The 18,663-nt window shown below is 44.9% G+C and overlaps 1 protein-coding gene across 2 annotated transcripts; it reads left to right on the top strand.

Annotated features, from left to right (window-relative positions):
* Positions 1-798: 798 nt before the first annotated feature.
* On the top strand, positions 799-17,966 carry LOC115110123 (beta-1,4-mannosyl-glycoprotein 4-beta-N-acetylglucosaminyltransferase-like). 2 transcript variants are annotated; one of them, XM_029635509.2, is made up of 3 exons: positions 799-1,091; positions 13,887-14,157; positions 14,282-17,966. In XM_029635509.2, the coding sequence occupies exons 1-3, from the start codon at positions 1,066-1,068 to the stop codon at positions 15,596-15,598; spliced, it is 1,614 nt and encodes a 537-aa protein (XP_029491369.1). In that variant the 5' UTR covers positions 799-1,065; the 3' UTR covers positions 15,599-17,966. The 2 variants fall into 2 exon arrangements, with proteins under 2 accessions (XP_029491369.1, XP_029491370.1); XM_029635510.2 differs by lacking the exon at positions 799-1,091 and having other exon boundaries at positions 13,973-14,182.
* Positions 17,967-18,663: the final 697 nt, after the last annotated feature.

The raw sequence follows: 18,663 nt of genomic DNA, 5'->3' as shown, positions 1-18,663 counted from the left end.
TGATGTCCATGCGTGTTACATGTGGAGGTACAAAATGTGTGCTTTCATATCCATCTGTGTTCCCGTCCGCTTTCTCTACCACAGTTAGAATACTGCAGAGCACAAGGTAGGCTGCATGAGGGAGAAGTTGAGCATGTGTGTGTACGTGCGTGTTTGTGTGGAAGCTTGTGTGTCTGTGCTTGCGTGTGTGTGTGTGTGTGTGAGGTTCCAACCTAGTTCATTCCTAACAAATCCCAGCTAACATATTTGCTCAGTGGGCATTGAGGAGATTACAGATGCCCCTTCAGTCCGATGGGCCTATGCTTACATGGTCCTCTGGTTCTGCCCTGGTAACTGCCAAGCACTCCTGAGAACATCTAGTAGAAGGTAAGAGGAGAGGAAGTGTAGAGTAGGTTATTCATAAGTTAATTGTTCCTTATTTAGTGTTGCACAACATTACCACATGCATGTATGGTGGAATGAAGCCTGGATACTTTGTCAGCCCATTGCATTCTTGTCATATTTCCCCATTCTCACAAATCTTATGCAGCACAGTGAACAGACAGTCTTCATTCATTGTGCTGCAGATTGGTAAGAGTGAATGTGGAGTGATATGTAAAGCTGTTCCTTATTTGTTTTGGAATGGCCACCTGTGTGTGCGTGTTTTTTTGTGTGCATGCTTGTGTTTCTATGCTTGCGTGCCTGCATCTGTGTGTGTGTGCACACGTACCTGTGTGTTTTTGTGTGAGTGTAGGTGTGTGTGCCCTTGTTTGTGTGAGTACTGTGCATGTGCGTGCACTTACTTGTGACGGACATGAAGACCCCAGAGGCAGAGTACAGGAAAGCTGTGTAACTGTTCCACAATGGGCTCCACCCTGCTTTTCTATTTCACGCTTTCTTTCTTTCTCTGCGCTGTTGTAAATCCAGTTTGATGGCCTGAATGAATGATGCCACCTACCACATGTTGCTGCATGGAAGCTCTACCGACTAGTTCAAATAGAGTAACTAAGGAAGTTTTGGATACCTACCGTACAACGTAAAAGAAATCTGAAATAACAATTGGGCTCCACTTGCCAACAAACCAGCATGGCTAGACTTTTCCTGCATGGGAGGTATGTTTAATCACCTTTAGTGTTTTTTTTTCTCCCTCTCTCTTTTTACAGTATTTGGGAACGTTTCAATGGATTTTGTTCTGTCTGGAGTTAATTATTAATAAGATACCTCTCTAGATTTGTTGCAATTCAATTTCACTTTCATGTACTTACAGTTGAAGTCGGACGTTTGCATACACCTTTGCCAAATACATTTAAACTTCATTTTTCACATTTCCTGACATTTAATTCAAGTAAAAATTCCCTGTCTTAGGTCAGTTAAGATCACCACTTTATTTTAAGAATGTGAAATGTCACAATAATAGTAGACAGAATGATTTATTTCAGCTTTTATTTCTTTCATCACATTCCCAATGGGTCAGAAGTTTACATACACTGAATTAGTATTTGGTAGCATTGCCTTTAAATGGTTTAACTTGGGTCAAACGTTTCGGGTAGCCTTCCGCAAGCTACATAGTTCACTTACTTACACATTTGTCATGACAATGTGTGACAATGAGTTGGCATGGTGGCACAAACAGACTGGCACTCATTCTATAGAGTCAATGATGACAGCTATTACAGTATCATGGGGAAGTGTTGTGGGGAAGTTTGATATTGGTACGTAGTATACTTAAGATATAAGTGAGTCAACTTTTCAGTCAATTCCTCTGTTATAACATCTATATTTCATGTTCATAGGCAGGGATAGAAATGCACTTGCCAATCAGGAAAGTCAGGAGTATTTTGTGGTTGCTGGAATATTAAAATAACTTTCCTCGAAATTATGAATCTATTTACACGCAAAAATACTATTTTCATTTTTTCAGTTTTAGGCTTCTGTTATTTTCTGCAGTTGTTTTCAGACAAAAATGTCACCCACAGAGAACTCAACTTGCCTGACTGCTGAGTTCAACTTCCGTTCCCTTGCTCTGGGTATTAGGGCAACCCTTAATGTCAACCCCTGAATAGGCATTGTCACATTTCCACATTTCATCTGTCGCAATTACTCAAAGGCTGTGGGCAGTAGGACATTATTTGATTCGTATTTTTCCTATATTTGATTTACTGTGTTTATGAATTGATATGTAAAAGAAAAACATGTGAAGACACAGACAGATACATATTCCCTTGGGGGGAAGGGAAACAGGGGTTAACCATATATGCTTAAGTACCATATTTAATTCAGTAGTTGTCACTTGTTAGTTTTCTGTTGTAACTGAGTACTGATTTTCTTACCTGTTTAACTGTCAGTATCAAAGTGTGACAGTGATGAATGTTATGGTTAAGGCTTGACGCCAGACTGGATTCGAGGACACACTGATAGTTTATCTATGACACTGTGATTATGTAGCAGCTGATGTTGTGACTTCCTACAAGGCTCTCGGGTTGATGTTTACAGAACATTGAATATGCTGTGTGATTAATGTACAAGGGCGGCCTCGTTACAAATGTTCTTTGCTTCTGCTCTGGAGGTGTTCTTGCTGAATTCTTGTAATATACTTGGATATTATCAACAACTGCTCTCCTTTTGGTCCACATGAAAATTCCCATTATACTGTGAGACCATGATTTCTGATTTGGATTTGTCATGGGGATATTTAGGATCATGTTGCTTACGGCAGGTGTATTGACGAGAGCAAAAAGCCATTGGTCAGGAAATGAACATGGTCCGTGAACTGATACTGCGGGTCATTCAGTCTCACAGTATATTGTGGACTAGGAGGTGGGGTTCATGATCTGTTTTTATGTGAACTATGTAGCTGTGACCTTCCTTTAAGGTTGCATCCCAAATGGCACCTTATTCCCTTTATAGTGCTCTACTTTTGACCAGGGCCCATATGAAGTCTGTTCCCTTTGGTAACGTTCCACCATAATTGGCATGGTTGCATTTCTGATTTCCACCGAACCTTTTGTTCCTAAAAACCTAAGAACGTGTCAGAGCAAACTGACTTATTTCCATTGCTCAACACACTGCAGCCTCTGCGTGTGGTTGTGGATGTCTTCAATGATAGTTTTTCTCAGACACAATATGAGCACTGTGAGACTGCAGAAGTAGCCTGTCCCCACCCGTTTTAACAAAGCAGCTCACCGGAGGATCAATTGTGTGTACGCAGTTCTGCCTGCCCTTCTCTAGTAAGGGCTCCCATGCAGCAGGGCTAAAGGTTTCTTCAGGTCAACTTATCATCAAATCAAATCACATTTATTTATATAGCCCTTCGTACATCAGCTGATATCTCAAAGTGCTGTACAGAAACACAGCCTAAAACCCCAAACAGCAAGCAATGCAGGTGTAGAAGCACGGTGGCTAGGAAAAACTCCCTAGAAAGGCCAAAACCTAGCAAGAAACCTAGAGAGGAACCAGGCTATGTGGGGTGGCAGTCGTCTTCTGGCTGTGCCGGGTGGAGATTATAACAGAACATGGCCAAGATGTTCAAATGTTCATAAATGACCAGCATGGTCAAATAATAATAATCACAGGCAGAACAGTTGAAACTGGAGCAGCAGCACGGCCAGGTGGACTGGGGACAGCAAGGAGTCATCATGTCAGGTAGTCCTGAGGCATGGTCCTAGGGCTCAGGTCCTCCGAGAGAGAGAATTAGAGAGCATACTTAAATTCACACAGGACACCGGACAGGAGAAGTACTCCAGATATAACAAAATGACCCTAGCCCCCCGACACAAACTACTGCAGCATAAATACTGGAGGCTGAGACAGGAGGGGTCAGGAGACACTGTGGCCCCATCCGATGACATCCCCCGGACAGGGCCAAACAGGAAGGATATAACCCCACCCACTTTGCCAAAGCACAGCCCCCACACCACTAGAGGGATATCTTCAACCACCAACTTACCATCCTGAGAAAAGGCAGAGTATAGCCCACAAAGATTTCCGCCCAAGGGGGGGTGCCAACCCAACTTATCACGCTGTTCTTCCATTCTGTAATCGCATGGACCAGTTTTGCCTACATGTTTTCTCCGTTTGTTTACAAAACATTCAGTTGCAATTGAGTTGAACTTGCAATAACTTGCAATAGTTCTTTTTCTCTTTATATGGTCAAATAAAATTCCAGAATGGTTATAGGTACTGTTAAACCTAACACTACTACAATGTAAACTGTCAGATCATGCTTTCAGGTTTTAGATAAGACGTGTGTTCGTAGGTAGTAAATCAAATTGTATTAGTCACTTGCACCAAATACAACAGACCTTACAGTGAAATGCATACTTACGAGCCCCTAACCGACAATGTAGTTAATAAAATATGGATAAGAATAAGAGATAAAAGTAACAAGTAATTAAAGAGCAGAGGTAAAAAAATATATATATCTACAAAGGGGTGCCAGTACAGAGTCAATGTGTGAGGGCACCGGTTAGTTTAGGTAGTATGTACAGGTAGGTAGAGTTAATTAAAGTGACTATGCATAGAAAAAACAGAGAGCAGTGGTAAGGAGGGGAGAGGGGGGGGTGCAATGCGAATAGTCTGGGTAGCCATTTGACCAGATGTTCAGGGGTCTTATGGCTTGGGGGTAGAAGCTGTTTAGAAGCCTCTTGGACCTAGACTTGGTGCTCCGGTACCGCTTACCCTGTGGTAGCAGGGAGAACAGTCTATGACTAGGGTAAAAATTTGACCATTTTTAGGGCCTTCCTCTTGACACCGCCTGGTATAGAGGTCCTGGAGGGCAGGAAGCTTGGCCCCAGGGATGTATTGGGCCGTTCGCACTACCCTCTGTAGTGCCTTGCGGACGGAGGCTGAGCAGTTGCCATTCCAGGCAGTGACTCAACCAGTCAGGCAGGATGCTCTCGATGGTGCAGCTGTAGAATCTTTTGAGGGTCTGAGGACCCATGCCAAATATTTTCAGTCTCAAGGGGGAATAGGTTTTGTCGTGCCCGCTTCATGACTGTCATGGTGTGCTTGGATCATGTTAGTTTGTTGGTGATGTGGACACCAAGGAACTTGAAGCTCTCAAACTGCTCCACTGCAGCCCCTTCGATGAGAATGGGAGCATGCTCTGTCCTCTTTTTCCTGTAGTCCACAATCGTCTCCTTTGTCTTGATCACTTTGAGGGAGAGGTAGTTGTCAGCGTGTTGTTGTTACCTACCCTTACCACCTGGGGGCGGCCCATCAGGAAGTCCAGGATCCAGTTGCAGAGGGAGGTGTTTAGTCCCAGGGTCCTTAGCTTATTGACGAGCTTTGATGGCACTATGGTGTTGAACGCTGAGCTGTAATCAAAGAATAGCATTCTCACATTGGTGTTCCTTTTGTCCAGGTGGGAAAGGGTAGTGTGGAGTGCAATAGAGACTGTATCATCTGTGGATTTGTTGGGGCAGTATGCAAAGTGGAGTGTGTCTAGGGTTTCTGGGATGATGGTGTTGATGTGAGCCAATACCAGCCTTTCGAAGGACTTCATGGCTACAGACGTGAGTGCTACGGGTCGGTAGTCATTTAGGAAGGCCCTTAGTGTTCTTGGGCACGGTGGTGGTCTGTTTAAAACATGTTGATATTACAGACTCGGACAGAGAGAGGTTGAAAATGTCAGATGACACTTGCTAGTTGGTCAGTGCATGCTCGCAGTACACATCCTGGTAATCTGTCTGGCCCTGCGACCTTGTGAATGTTGACCTTTCTAAAGGTCTTACTCACGACGGCTACGGAGAGCGTGATTACACAGTCTTACGGTACAACTGGTGCTCTCATGCCTGTTTCATTGTTATTTGCCTCGAAGAGTGCATAGAAGTAGTTTAGCTTGTCGGTAGGCTCGTGCCACTGGGTAGCTCTCGGCTGTGCTTCCCTTTGTAGTCTAATGGTTTGCAGGCCCTGACACATCCGATGAGCGTCTTAGTCCTGTATTGACGCTCTGCTTGTTTGATGGTTCATTGGAAGGCATAGCATGATTTCTTATAAGCTATAAATAAAAGGTAGGAAGTTGCAAAGTGTGCACAGTGGGTTAAGTGGGTGTCTATATTTATTTGTCTATATTTATTTGTCCTATTTCACACATGTACAAGTGTGTATTAATTGGAAATGTTTTTTTTGCATATCCCAAAGACACCCTAGGAGAGTGGGATCATGGCCATGATCAGCCATTATCAACAGCAACCCTGAAGCAATTTGGGTTAAGTGCCTTGCTGACTGACACATGTTTACTTTGTTGGCTTGGGGATTTGAACAATCTGCCTTTCAGTTACTGGCCCAATGCTCTAACCGCTAGGCTACCTGCCACCCTGCTTCATTATAAAGTTTTTATTTTTTATTTGTTTTATTTTACCTTTATTTAACTAGGCAAGTCAGTTAAGAACAAATTCTTATGTAGGGATAGGCTATCTCCGCAGTCCCACAGTGCTCGTATTGTGTCTGAGAAACTATCTTAATTGATATCATCTCCACCCACATACACACAAAACATTAGAGGTTTCAGTGTTGAGCAATGGAAATAAGTCAATTTGCTCTGACATGTTCTTAGGTATTTGTCTAACAGCAACTGTCAACAACAGAAGTTTCCATGGAAGGCAGAAATGGAACCAGGCCAATAACGGTGGAATGGGTCAACAAATGTATGTGACAGTATACGCATGCTACCCCAAGAAGAGTTTGTGAGAGTGATACATTGCACTGATATCCATGACCGTTTACATGCTGTGTACAGTATACACTGAGTGGACCATTCTTAATACACACAAACTTTTGAGCGTCAAAAACCCAGCAGCGTTGCAGTTCTTGACACATTCAAAGCGGTGAGCCTGGCACCTCCAACCACACACCATTCAAACCTCTACGGGATCGGTGTACCCCCCCCCTCCCCCCCACACACACACACGACGGTTGAGCTTACGTGCACTAATGTGATTAGCACAAGGTTCTAAGTATCAAGACAATTTGCCAGGACATAGACATATCTGATATGGGCAGAAAGCTTAAATTCTTGTTAATCTAACTGCACTGTCCAATTTACAGTAGGTACTACAGTGAAAGAATGCGATTCTATTGTTTGAGGAGAGTGCACAGTTATGAACTTCAAAATGTATTCACGATGCAGGAAGAGTACCAGTGTTGGGAAGTTGGGAACTATATGAACTACAACATTTTTCAGTAGCTTGATGGTAGTTGAACTAAATTCAAATCTAGGTAGGTTTTTAAAGGTTGTAACCGGTTTTACTTCTATTGATTTGTTTTTCTTCTGATGCTTAATTACGGAGTTCATTATGAGTTTATGAATTTGGTTCGTTATGAGTATACAGTAAAAGTAAAATGTTTGGACACACCTACTCATTCAAGGGTTTTTCTTTATTTTTACTATATTCTACATTGTAGAATAACTATGAAATAATATAAATAAAATCATGTAGTAAACAGAAAAGTGTGAAAAGATTTGAGATTTTTCAAAGTATAGCCACCCTTTGCCTTGACAGCTTTGCACACTCTTGGCAGCCTCTCAGCTAGCTTCACCTGGAATGACGGAGTTCCCACATTGAGCACTTGTTGGCTGCTTTTCCTTCACTCTGCGTTCCAACTCATCCCAAACCATCTCAATTAGGTTGAGGTCGGGTGATTGTGGAGGCCAGGTCATCTGATGCAGCACTCCATCACTCTCCTTCTTGGTCAAATAGCCCGTACACAGCCTGGAGGTGTGTTGGGTTATTGTCCTGTTGAAAAACAAATTACAGTCCCACTAAGCGCAAACCAGATGACCATGCTGGTTAAGTGTGCCATGAATTTTAAATAAATCCCTGACTGTGTCACCAGCAAAGCACCCCCACAGCATCACACCTCCTCCTCCATGCTTCACGGTAGGAAACACACATGCGGAGATCATCCGTTCACCTTCTCTGCATCTCACAAAAGATGCATTTTGTCTGTCATAGTTGAAGTGTACCTATGATGAAAATTACAGGCCTCTCTCATCTTTTTAAGTGGGAGAACTTGCACAATTGGTGGCTGACTAAATACTTTTTTGCCCCACTGTATGTTGTTTTCACTGTAAAACATTTTAGAAATCTGACACGATGGGTAGATTAACAAGATGTTTATCTTTCATTTGCTGTATTGGACTTGTTAATGTGTGAAAGTTAAATATTTCTGAAAAATATCTTTCAATTTCCCGCGCTGCCTTTTCAGTGGAATGTTGTTAACCTGTCCTAGAGCTGTTCTTGCCATAATATGGACTTTGTCTTTTACCAAATAGGGCTATTTGTCACAACACAACTGATTGGCTCAAATGTATTAAGGAAGGAAATTCCACAAATTAACTTTTAACAATGCACACCTGTTAATTGAAATGTATTCCAGGTGACTACTTCATGAAGCTGGTTGAGAGAGTGCCAAGAGTGTGCAAAGTTGTCATCGAGCCAAAGGGTGGCTACTTTGAGGAATCTCAAATATATAATATATTTTTATTTGTTTAACACAGTTTGGTTACTACATGATTCCATATGTGTTACTTCATAGTTTTGACATATTCACTATTCTATAAAACCCTGAAATGAGTAGGTGTGTCCAAACATTTGACTGGTACTGTATGTGGTCATACAAAGCTCAGGGGGCACAGTTTGGGGGGTTACAATGACAACATCTTTAATGTCTTACTTACTTCGGCCACAGAGAATGACATTTATATTACATTTAAGTCATTTAGCAGACGCTCTTATCCAGAGCGACTTACAAATTGGTGCGTTCACCTTATGACATCCAGTGGAACAGCCACTTTACAATAGTCATCTAAATCTTTTAAGGGGGTGAGAAGGATTACTTTATCCTATCCTAGGTATTCCTTAAAGAGGTGGGGTTTCAGGTGTCTCCGGAAGGTGGTGATTGACTCCGCTGTCCATGCGTCGTGAGGGAGTTTGTTCCACCATTGGGGGGGCCAGAGCAGCGAACAGTTTTGACTGGGCTGAGCGGGAACTGTACTTCCTCAGTGGTAGGGAGGCGAGCAGGCCAGAGGTGGATGAACGCAGTGCCCTTGTTTGGGTGTAGGGCCTGATCAGAGCCTGGAGGTACTGAGGTGCCGTTCCCCTCACAGCTCCGTAGGCAAGCACCATGGTCTTGTAGCGGATGCGAGCTTCAACTGGAAGCCAGTGGAGGGAGCGGAGGAGCGGGGTGACGTGAGAGAACTTGGGAAGGTTGAACACCAGACGGGCTGCGGCGTTCTGGATGAGTTGTAGGGGTTTAATGGCACAGACAGGGAGCCCAGCCAACAGTGAGTTGCAGTAATCCAGACGGGAGATGACAAGTGCCTGGATTAGGACCTGCGCCGCTTCCTGTGTGAGGCAGGGTCGTACTCTGCGGATGTTGTAGAGCATGAACCTACAGGAACGGGCCACCGCCTTGATGTTAGTTGAGAACGACAGGGTGTTGTCCAGGATCACGCCAAGGTTCTTAGCGCTCTGGGAGGAGGACACAATGGAGTTGTCAACCGTGATGGCGAGATCATGGAACGGGCAGTCCTTCCCCGGGAGGAAGAGCAGTTCCGTCTTGCCGAGGTTCAGCTTGAGGTGGTGATCCGTCATCCACACTCATATGTCTGCCAGACATGCAGAGATGCGATTCGCCACCTGGTCATCAGAAGGGGGAAAGGAGAAGATTAATTGTGTGTCGTCTGCATAGCAATGATAGGAGAGACCATGTGAGGTTATGACAGAGCCAAGTGACTTGGTGTATAGCGAGAATAGGAGAGGGCCTAGAACAGAGCCCTGGGGGACGCCAGTGGTGAGAGCGCGTGGTGAGGAGACAGATTCTCGCCACGCCACCTGGTAGGAGCGACCTGTCAGGTAGGACGCAATCCAAGCGTGGGCCGCGCCGGAGATGCCCAACTCGGAGAGGGTGGAGAGGAGGATCTGATGGTTCACAGTATCGAAGGCAGCCGATAGGTCTAGAAGGATGAGAGCAGAGGAGAGAGAGTTAGCTTTAGCAGTGCGGAGCGCCTCCGTGATACAGAGAAGAGCAGTCTCAGTTGAATGACTAGTCTTGAAACCTGACTGATTTGGATCAAGAAGGTCATTCTGAGAGAGATAGCGGGAGAGCTGGCCAAGGACGGCACGTTCAAGAGTTTTGGAGAGAAAAGAAAGAAGGGATACTGGTCTGTAGTTGTTGACATCGGAGGGATCGAGTGTAGGTTTTTTCAGAAGGGGTGCAACTCTCGCTCTCTTGAAGACGGAAGGGACGTAGCCAGCGGTCAGGGATGAGTTGATGAGCGAGGTGAGTTAAGGGAGAAGGTCTCCGGAAATGGTCTGGAGAAGAGAGGAGGGGATAGGGTCAAGCGGGCAGGTTGTTGGGCGGCCGGCCGTCACAAGACGCGAGATTTCATCTGGAGAGAGGGGAGAAAGAGGTCAGAGCACAGGGTAGGGCAGTGTGAGCAGAACCAGCGGTGTCGTTTGACTTAGCAAACGAGGATCGGATGTCGTCGACCTTCTTTTCAAAATGGTTGACGAAGTCATCTGCAGAGAGGGAGGGGGAGGGGGAGGAGGATTCAGGAGGGAGGAGAAGGTGGCAAAGAGCTTCCTAGGGTTAGAGGCAGATGCTTGGAATTTAGAGTGGTAGAAAGTGGCTTTAGCAGCAGAGACAGAAGAGGAAAATGTAGAGAGGAGGGAGTGAAAGGATGCCAGGTCCGCAGGGAGGCGAGTTTTCCTCCATTTCCGCTCGGCTGCCCGGAGCCCTGTTCTGTGAGCTCGCAATGAGTCGTCGAGCCACGGAGCGGGAGGGGAGGACCGAGCCGGCCTGGAGGATAGGGGACATAGAGAGTCAAAGGATGCAGAAAGGGAGGAGAGGAGGGTTGAGGAGGCAGAATCAGGAGATAGGTTGGAGAAGGTTTGAGCAGAGGGAAGAGATGATAGGATGGAAGAGGAGAGAGTAGCGGGGAGAGAGAGCGAAGGTTGGGACGGCGCGATACCATCCGAGTAGGGGCAGTGTGGGAAGTGTTGGATGAGAGCGAGAGGGAAAAGGATACAAGGTAGTGGTCGGAGACTTGGAGGGGAGTTGCAATGAGGTTAGTGGAAGAACAGCATCTAGTAAAGATGAGGTCGAGCGTATTGCCTGCCTTGTGAGTAGGGGGGGAAGGTGAGAGGGTGAGGTCAAAAGAGGAGAGGAGTGGAAAGGAGGCAGAGAGGAATGAGTCAAAGGTAGACGTGGGGAGGTTAAAGTCGCCCAGAACTGTGAGAGGTGAGCCGTCCTCAGGAAAGGAGCTTATCAAGGCATCAAGCTCATTGATGAACTCTCCGAGGGAACCTGGAGGGCGATAAATGATAAGGATGTTAAGCTTGAAAGGGCTGGTAACTGTGACAGCATGGAATTCAAAGGAGGCAATAGACAGATGGGTAAGGGGAGAAAGAGAGAATGACCACTTGGGAGAGATGAGGATCCCGGTGCCACCACCCCGCTGACCAGAAGCTCTCGGGGTGTGTGAGAACACGTGGGCGGACGAAGAGAGAGCAGTAGGAGTAGCAGTGTTATCTGTGGTGATCCATGTTTCCGTCAGTGCCAAGAAGTCGAGGGACTGGAGGGAGGCATAGGCTGAGATGAACTCTGCCTTGTTGGCTGCAGATCGGCAGTTCCAGAGGCTACCGGAGACCTGGAACTCCACGTGGGTCGTGCGCGCTGGGACCACCAGATTAGGGTGGCCGCGGCCACGCGGTGTGGAGCGTTTGTATGGTCTGTGCAGAGAGGAGAGAACAGGGATAGACAGACACATAGTTGACAGGCTACAGAAGAGGCTACGCTAATGCAAAGGAGATTGGAATGACAAGTGGACTACACGTCTCGAATGTTCAGAAAGTTAGGCTTACGTAGCAAGAATCTTATTGACTAAAATGATTAAAATGATACAGTACTGCTGAAGTAGGCTAGCTGGCAGTGGCTGCATTGTTGACTTTGTAGGCTAGCTGGCAGTGGCTGCGTTGTTGACACTACACTAATCAAGTCGTTCCGTTGAGTGTGATAGTTTCTACACTGCTGCTATTCGGGGGCTAGCTGGCTAGCTAGCAGTGTTGATTACGTTACGTTGCGTTAAAAGAACGACAATAGCTGGCTAGCTAACCTAGAAAATCGCTCTAGACTACACAATTATCTTTGATACAAAGACTGCTATGTAGCTAGCTATGTAGCTAGCTACGATCAAACAAATCAAACCGTTGTACTGTAATGAAATGAAATGAAAATGTGATACTACCTGTGGAGCGAAGCGGAATGCGACCGGGTTGTTGAGTGAGGAAGTTCTATTCGGTAGACGTTGGCTAGCTGTTGGCTAGCTAGCAGTGTCTCCTGCGGACCGAAGTGCGAATGCGACCGCTCGCTCCAACCCGGAAGTAGATGAGAGCCCACAGTCCTGGATAGTGGGTCGCTTTGATGGCACTGTGTTATCCTAAAAGTGAAAAAGAATAATAGTGGTACAGCTGGCTGTACAGACGGGGACAGTATATCTGGAGAGAGCCATGATGTGTTACAGTCCCTGATGTCTCTCTGGGAGGAGACCCTCGCCCTGAGCTCGTCTACTTTATTGTCCAGAGACTGAACATTTGTGAGTAATATACTCAGAAGCGGTGGATGGTGTGCTCGCCTCCTGAGTCTGACTAAAAGTCCACTGCAAGTACCTCTTCTCCGCCTCCTGAGTTTTAAAACAGCCTTTGGGATAAGTTCAATTGCCGTGGGGGTGCAAACAAAGGATCCAATTTGGGAAAGTCATATTCCTGGTCATAATGCTGGTGAGTTACCACTGCTCTGATATCCAAAAGTTATTTCTGGCTGTATGTAATAACACAAACATTCTGGGCTATTAATGTAAGAAATAACATAGAAAATAACCAAATACTGCAAAGTTGCTTAGGGGCTAGAAGAAGAGCTGTCATGTTTGTCGGCGCCATCTTGCGCCATCTTGCTATGTAAACAAATATCCAACTAACCATTTGCACTCCTCTGCGCGGGCATCTACTACCCAAACAGGACAACTAAGCTGTCAAACCTAGCAAACACGACAAACCATAACCTAAGCCCAAACATAAACAGAAATTACTCTAGCCAATCACTCTAGCCAATCACTCGCGCTCCACCGCTGATGTGCTTGCCTGTACCAACCAAGTATCATGACATGACTTGCTAATCTGTGAGCTATTCCCCAAATTTCACAGCATCAAACATCGACAACATCAAACATATATCTGCTGTTTACTTATTTCACTCACCTCAACATCATCGCATCAAGTGCAAGGACATGTGCAAATCCGTATCACATCCGTATCTGCAACCAAAATAGATAAAGCCTCTTTCACAGTTAAAAGTAATGTCTGCTTCGACACTGTCATTTTGAGTAATGAAGTTTAAAAAAACTTTGAAAAGTAAAATGACAGCATATCCTATTTCTGGTTCCTGGTTGTTGTCAACAACAGGTGTTTAACAAGTTAATTTTGCGACATTGACACATATTATTGTTAGAAAAACAAGGCCATTCGCGTCAGCTATAGTAATTTAAAGAAAGGCCGTTGATGGCCGCTATGGGTTAGAAAGGGTTAATGTAAAAATGATTGCGTTCTGACCCCAGTGCAGCTCAGTTTAAACAAGTGTAACGGTAGAATCTTCTGGCAAGGTAGATAGCTACAAAGAACAGGGAACCAACGGATGGGTTGAGGGGTGGCGAATAACAATGACATAAAATGTATACAAAAAAATATATTTTGGTGGGAAATTATACCACCGCCTAAAAGGGAACTTTGGAGACTGTAAGGGGCACAGATAGAACCATATATGTGCACATGCCTGAGTTACAGTTAAGTAAGGAGTTGGTAAACTTCAGTTTAGGTAAAGAGTTGTATATGTGCGTGTTTGTTTTTCAGGATGAAGATGCAAAGGCACAAGTTTTTTTTCTTCTGCGCATTGGCTCTGTGTGTCTTCTCCCAGCTTCACAACTACAAGCCTCTCCACCACATGCCTATACTGAGTGAGCTGTATGCCTCCTCTGTCAATGCCCTGAGCTTCCTCTGGAGAGGGAAGGGGAACCCTTCAAACAATGCTCACCCAGAGAGGAGGCCTCTGCCTGGGCCTGTACCCTCCGACACTGGCCTGTGGGAACCAGAGGCATACCGGGAGGACCAGGGAAACGCAGAGGTGGGGAGAAAGATTGAATGTGGCGGTGAGGTGGCAGATGACATGACTTTCCCCATACATTGTTTTGGGTGTTGTATGACATTGTCATTATATTTAATTTGACTCCTATTGTTCTCCCACTCAGGAGCCGTGGCGGAAGGAGCAGCCTGACTCAGGGAATGTAAACAGAATGACGGTGACTCTCCCAGACCCCAAAGGACCATTGGGGGAACTTCACAAACGGAGCTTCCATCTTAGCGATGACCCCACCCAGTTCTTTGTGCGCACCAAGTCTGGAGCATACTGCTTCAGAGAGGGGACGGAAATGACTTATCTCAAAGACCATTTAGGACAAAAGGTCCAGGAACCCGGAGAGGGCCAGCGCAAGATCCTGCATGCACACCAAGAGGAACCCAAGTCAGCCCAGGAGAAAACAGCCTGGGGGAAAAGGCTGGTGAAGTGTATGTGTCGCCCAGGTTGGCACGGCCCTCACTGTGGCATCCCCACCACGGTGCAACACTCCAACCTGCCCACTAAGGCTCGTCTGACACTGAGAAAGGTTCCTCGAAGGGTCATCAATGCCATTAATATCAACCACGAGTTTGACCTCCTCCACGCCCGCTTTCACGAGCTGGCCGACACTGTTGACCTCTTCCTGGTGTGTGAGTCAAACTTCACGGCCTATGGAAATTCCAAGCCACTGCACTTCCTGCGCCTTCTGCTTAACGGAACCTACAACTATGTGCACCACAAGATCCTCTATGTATTCCTCGATCACTTCCCTAAAGGTGGCCAGCAGAACGGGTGGATTGCTGACGACTACCTGCGAACATTTCTAAGCCGTGACGGGATGTCCAGGGTGCAAGGCGCCAGGCCAGATGATGTCTTCCTCATCAACGATGCAGACGAGATCCCTGCCCGCGAGGGCATCCTCTTCCTCAAACTCTACGACGGCTGGACGGAACCGGTGTCCATCCACATGAGAAAGTCCCTTTATGGTTTCTTCTGGAGGCAGCCTGGGACACTGGAAGTCCTCTCCGTCTGCACCGTCGCCATGCTCTTCACTGTCTACAATGGAGACGGGATATTACTGAGACGCAGGGAATACTACTCCATGCCGGGTTTCCGGAACTATCAGAGGGAGAGTGGACACATCCTGGTGCAGTGGTCCATTGGGAGCCCTGTCCACTACGCAGGCTGGCACTGTTCCTGGTGCTTCAGACCAGAGGGAATCTCCCAAAAGCTCATCTCTGCCCAGAATGGAGACTTCCCCCGCTGGGGTGACTACGTGGAAAAACGAGACCTGAATTACATCAAGGGCTTGATCCGGACTGGGGGATGGTTCGATGGCTCGGTGGGGGAGTACCCACCCACAGACCCTAAAGAGCCTATGTACGCACCCAAATATCTATTAAAGTACTTTCCGCTGTATCGTTACATACTTGATAACCCATATGCCTGAATCTTGTAGAAAACTGGTGAGGATTTATATTCTCATTGTTGATTTCAATGGAAGGATTTTTAATTTCAAGGGATGTTTCCTGAACACAACATCTCTCTGAATTTGGATCTATGAAACCCCCACCTTCCCCTCTAATTGAAGGTTCAGGCTGTCTACTTCCTGTCTAAAGATGAAGTAACTAGCAGGCGAGAGGAGGGATGATGAAGGACATCTGAGGGTAATTTAACTGCTGTTGATCTTGTGGGGGGTTTTTGCACGTATTTTATTAGACTCATTCTATTCAACTCTGTCCCTTTTCGATCACAATATTAGTAGTTAAACATTCCTCAAAGACAAAGGCCTCTTCTGCTCCAGATCATTCAAAGACTGGATTCCAGTTGGGACATGATGACGGTTGACTTTTGTACAGCTCCTAACTGTAGACGTGATGGCAGACAGGTATATATGTATAGAAAGTCTATCTGATGATGGCCAGTGATACTGTAGTTTTCCCTCAGTCAGATCAACAATGTGCTTCTAGTGCCACCAGTTCTGAGTTTCCAGAGACCTTTGTGAAGAAAGAGACCTGAAAAACGATCCGTGCACCTTTCTGTGGTAGTAAAACTGTGTTACTGTGCTGAAATGGTTGTTCGAACAACACAGGGAAATATAGCGAGAAAGGGAAAGTCAGTTTTATATTGTTAAATACAAACTCTGGTATCCCTCACTAATGCACTATGGGTTTATCTTAGCCGTCACTTGCTTGACTACATAACTATCTCATAGCCTTCTTGTAAACAGATCATTTATGGTGTACAGATGAATGAATTTGAGGCCAAAAAGCATATGCAATTAGAACCATGTGATCCTGCCAAACAGTTGTCACAATGCTTTTAGGCATTTTTGTCATCTGTATGCATTGTTCATCGAGAGAGACATTTCTTGAGAAACAAAATCGTTCTTCTGCTATGGTCTAGTGATTCACATCACGTCTGGTATTTCAATCTGTTCTAGACAGTCAGCTTTACATTTATAAGTAAACATAATGGTTTCCTTGGTTTTGTCCTTAAAAATGCATTGCAATTCTTCCCAATTTAAAACCCTTCACCATGAGAATACTATTCCTACAGCTCATAGGGACATGTCCACTGTGAATAGGATGTATACCAATGACACCGATGAATGTAACAGAGTTTATCGCATTGTGCCATCAATCAGATCAACCTTTGATAGACTGCAAGTCATTGGTTTCGGCCTGAATAACAATAGAGTACACTGAGAGGCCTATTCAGTGGAAATTGGTGATCAACAAAACAAACACAAATGAGTGATGCAATGAATGTCTTAGTTCATTCTTGTTTTGCACTGTAGACATTGTTTTGTTGAATAGCTACAGTACATGAATCCAAACCTATTGGCAGTAAAAACAGTAACAGGACGACATAAAGACAGACAAAAGTGCACACGTTATTTATTACTTTTATTACATAATTATTAGTATATTTTTAGTTACATTTTTGGTCATTTATTAAATGTATTTATTTTTTAATCATGCCTCTATTTACCGTGCTTGGCTTGGGCAGGAGCTCAGCTGAGCTGAGTACTGGCACCTCAAATGTTCTACTGCTTGAGCTCCTATTCCTTTGATAGAATATTAGCTCAAAAGTATTGTGAAGCTCCTGCACCTGAATACAAACAGTGCCAGCACCCAAAATGAGTACTGGAACCTATTTCAGTTAAAGTCAAGTACTATCTATTTATCCCCAGATAAATATACAATATTAATAAGTTTAAGACTGCTGTTTACTGTTGTTAAATCATGTCATGTCAATGTGGATGTGCTTCTACACCTGCATTGCTTGCTGTTTGGGGTTTTAGGCTGGGTTTCTGTACAGCACTTTGAGATATCAGCTGATGTACGAAGGGCTATATAAATACATTTGATTTGATTTGATTTGGACACCTTTGTTCAAAATTAGCTTTAGCACTTCCTTGTCTTGGGAGAATGACTTTGGGAATAAGGAGATAATAATAATTGATTGGTGTATTGACAATGTTTCTCTTGGGAATCTGATACTTGTGAATTGATGCTCTGACTTGCAGTTTGCACACATTCTCTGCCACCGTGTCTACATTTTAAAGACCAGAATCTCAGGAATCTTAAAGAATGGCATCTGAACTGTTTAATGAGTCAGCATGTTCACATTAACAAAAAAAAGCCTTGGATGTTGTTGACTTTATGTTTTTAGGGGGATTTAGACATCTGCATGGTCTTTTGTCATTTATCATTTCTGGATGGTGTCCAATAATTTTTGTGCAACTATGAGGTATAGCTCCTGTGTTCTAACTTCATTAACAGATTGTTTAAATAAATCAAGAACTAAGGTGACTTCATTTTGAATCTTTCCTCTTCCTTTATCAATCATTCCGCTACATATTTTATTGTAAGAAATAGCTGTACAGTTGACTGAAAAAAATTAGTCGATTAACAGCCATAATGAAAGTGAATGTGTTTATTACCTACCTACTAGAGTGGCAGATAGCCTGGATGTTAGATTGTTGGGCCAGTAACAGAAAGGTTGTGTCGCGCCTGCTCTCGCTCTTCCCCCCCCCCCCCCCCCCCCCCTGGCACTCGAGGGCACCAGGCTCCCCAGCATTACGCACTCCTGCAACCATCATTACGCACACCTGCCTTCCCCCCGTCGCACACAACATCGATTATTGGAATCACCTGGACTCAATCACCTCTGTCATTACCTCCCCTATATCTGTCTGTTGCCCCACTCTGTTCCCCGCTTCAGCATTGTCGTTTGTTGTTTACCGGTGTGCTGACGCTGTTCCTGTTTTGTTACCTGTCTGTTCCTGAATAAATGTTGACTCCTAGTACCTGCTTCTCATCTCCAGCATCAGTCTTTACAGGTTGCTGGTTTGAATACCAGAGCTGACCACTGAAGAATCTGTCATGTTGATATATAGAGGTAACTGCCACTATGTAAAACATGTTGATAGTAGAGGTAACTGCCACTATGTAAAACATGTTGATATATAGAGGTAACTGCCGCTATGTAAAACATGTTGTTGATAGT

The sequence above is a fragment of the Oncorhynchus nerka genome, linkage group LG26 (assembly GCF_034236695.1).
Source record: "Oncorhynchus nerka isolate Pitt River linkage group LG26, Oner_Uvic_2.0, whole genome shotgun sequence".
Classification (NCBI taxonomy): Eukaryota; Metazoa; Chordata; class Actinopteri; order Salmoniformes; family Salmonidae; genus Oncorhynchus; species Oncorhynchus nerka.
The sequence above is the reverse complement of the archived record's forward strand: the minus strand, read 5'-3'. Positions and strand labels throughout refer to the sequence as shown.

Bases quoted from the DNA above. Each gene is read 5' to 3' on its own strand.
- LOC115110123 (XM_029635509.2), top strand. From the start codon at position 1,066: ATGGCTAGACTTTTCCTGCATGGGAG. The intron at 1,092-13,886 runs GTATGTTTAATC...TTTGTTTTTCAG, and splicing joins AGACTTTTCCTGCATGGGAG to GATGAAGATGCAAAGGCACA. The intron at 14,158-14,281 runs GTGGGGAGAAAG...TCTCCCACTCAG, and splicing joins AGGACCAGGGAAACGCAGAG to GAGCCGTGGCGGAAGGAGCA.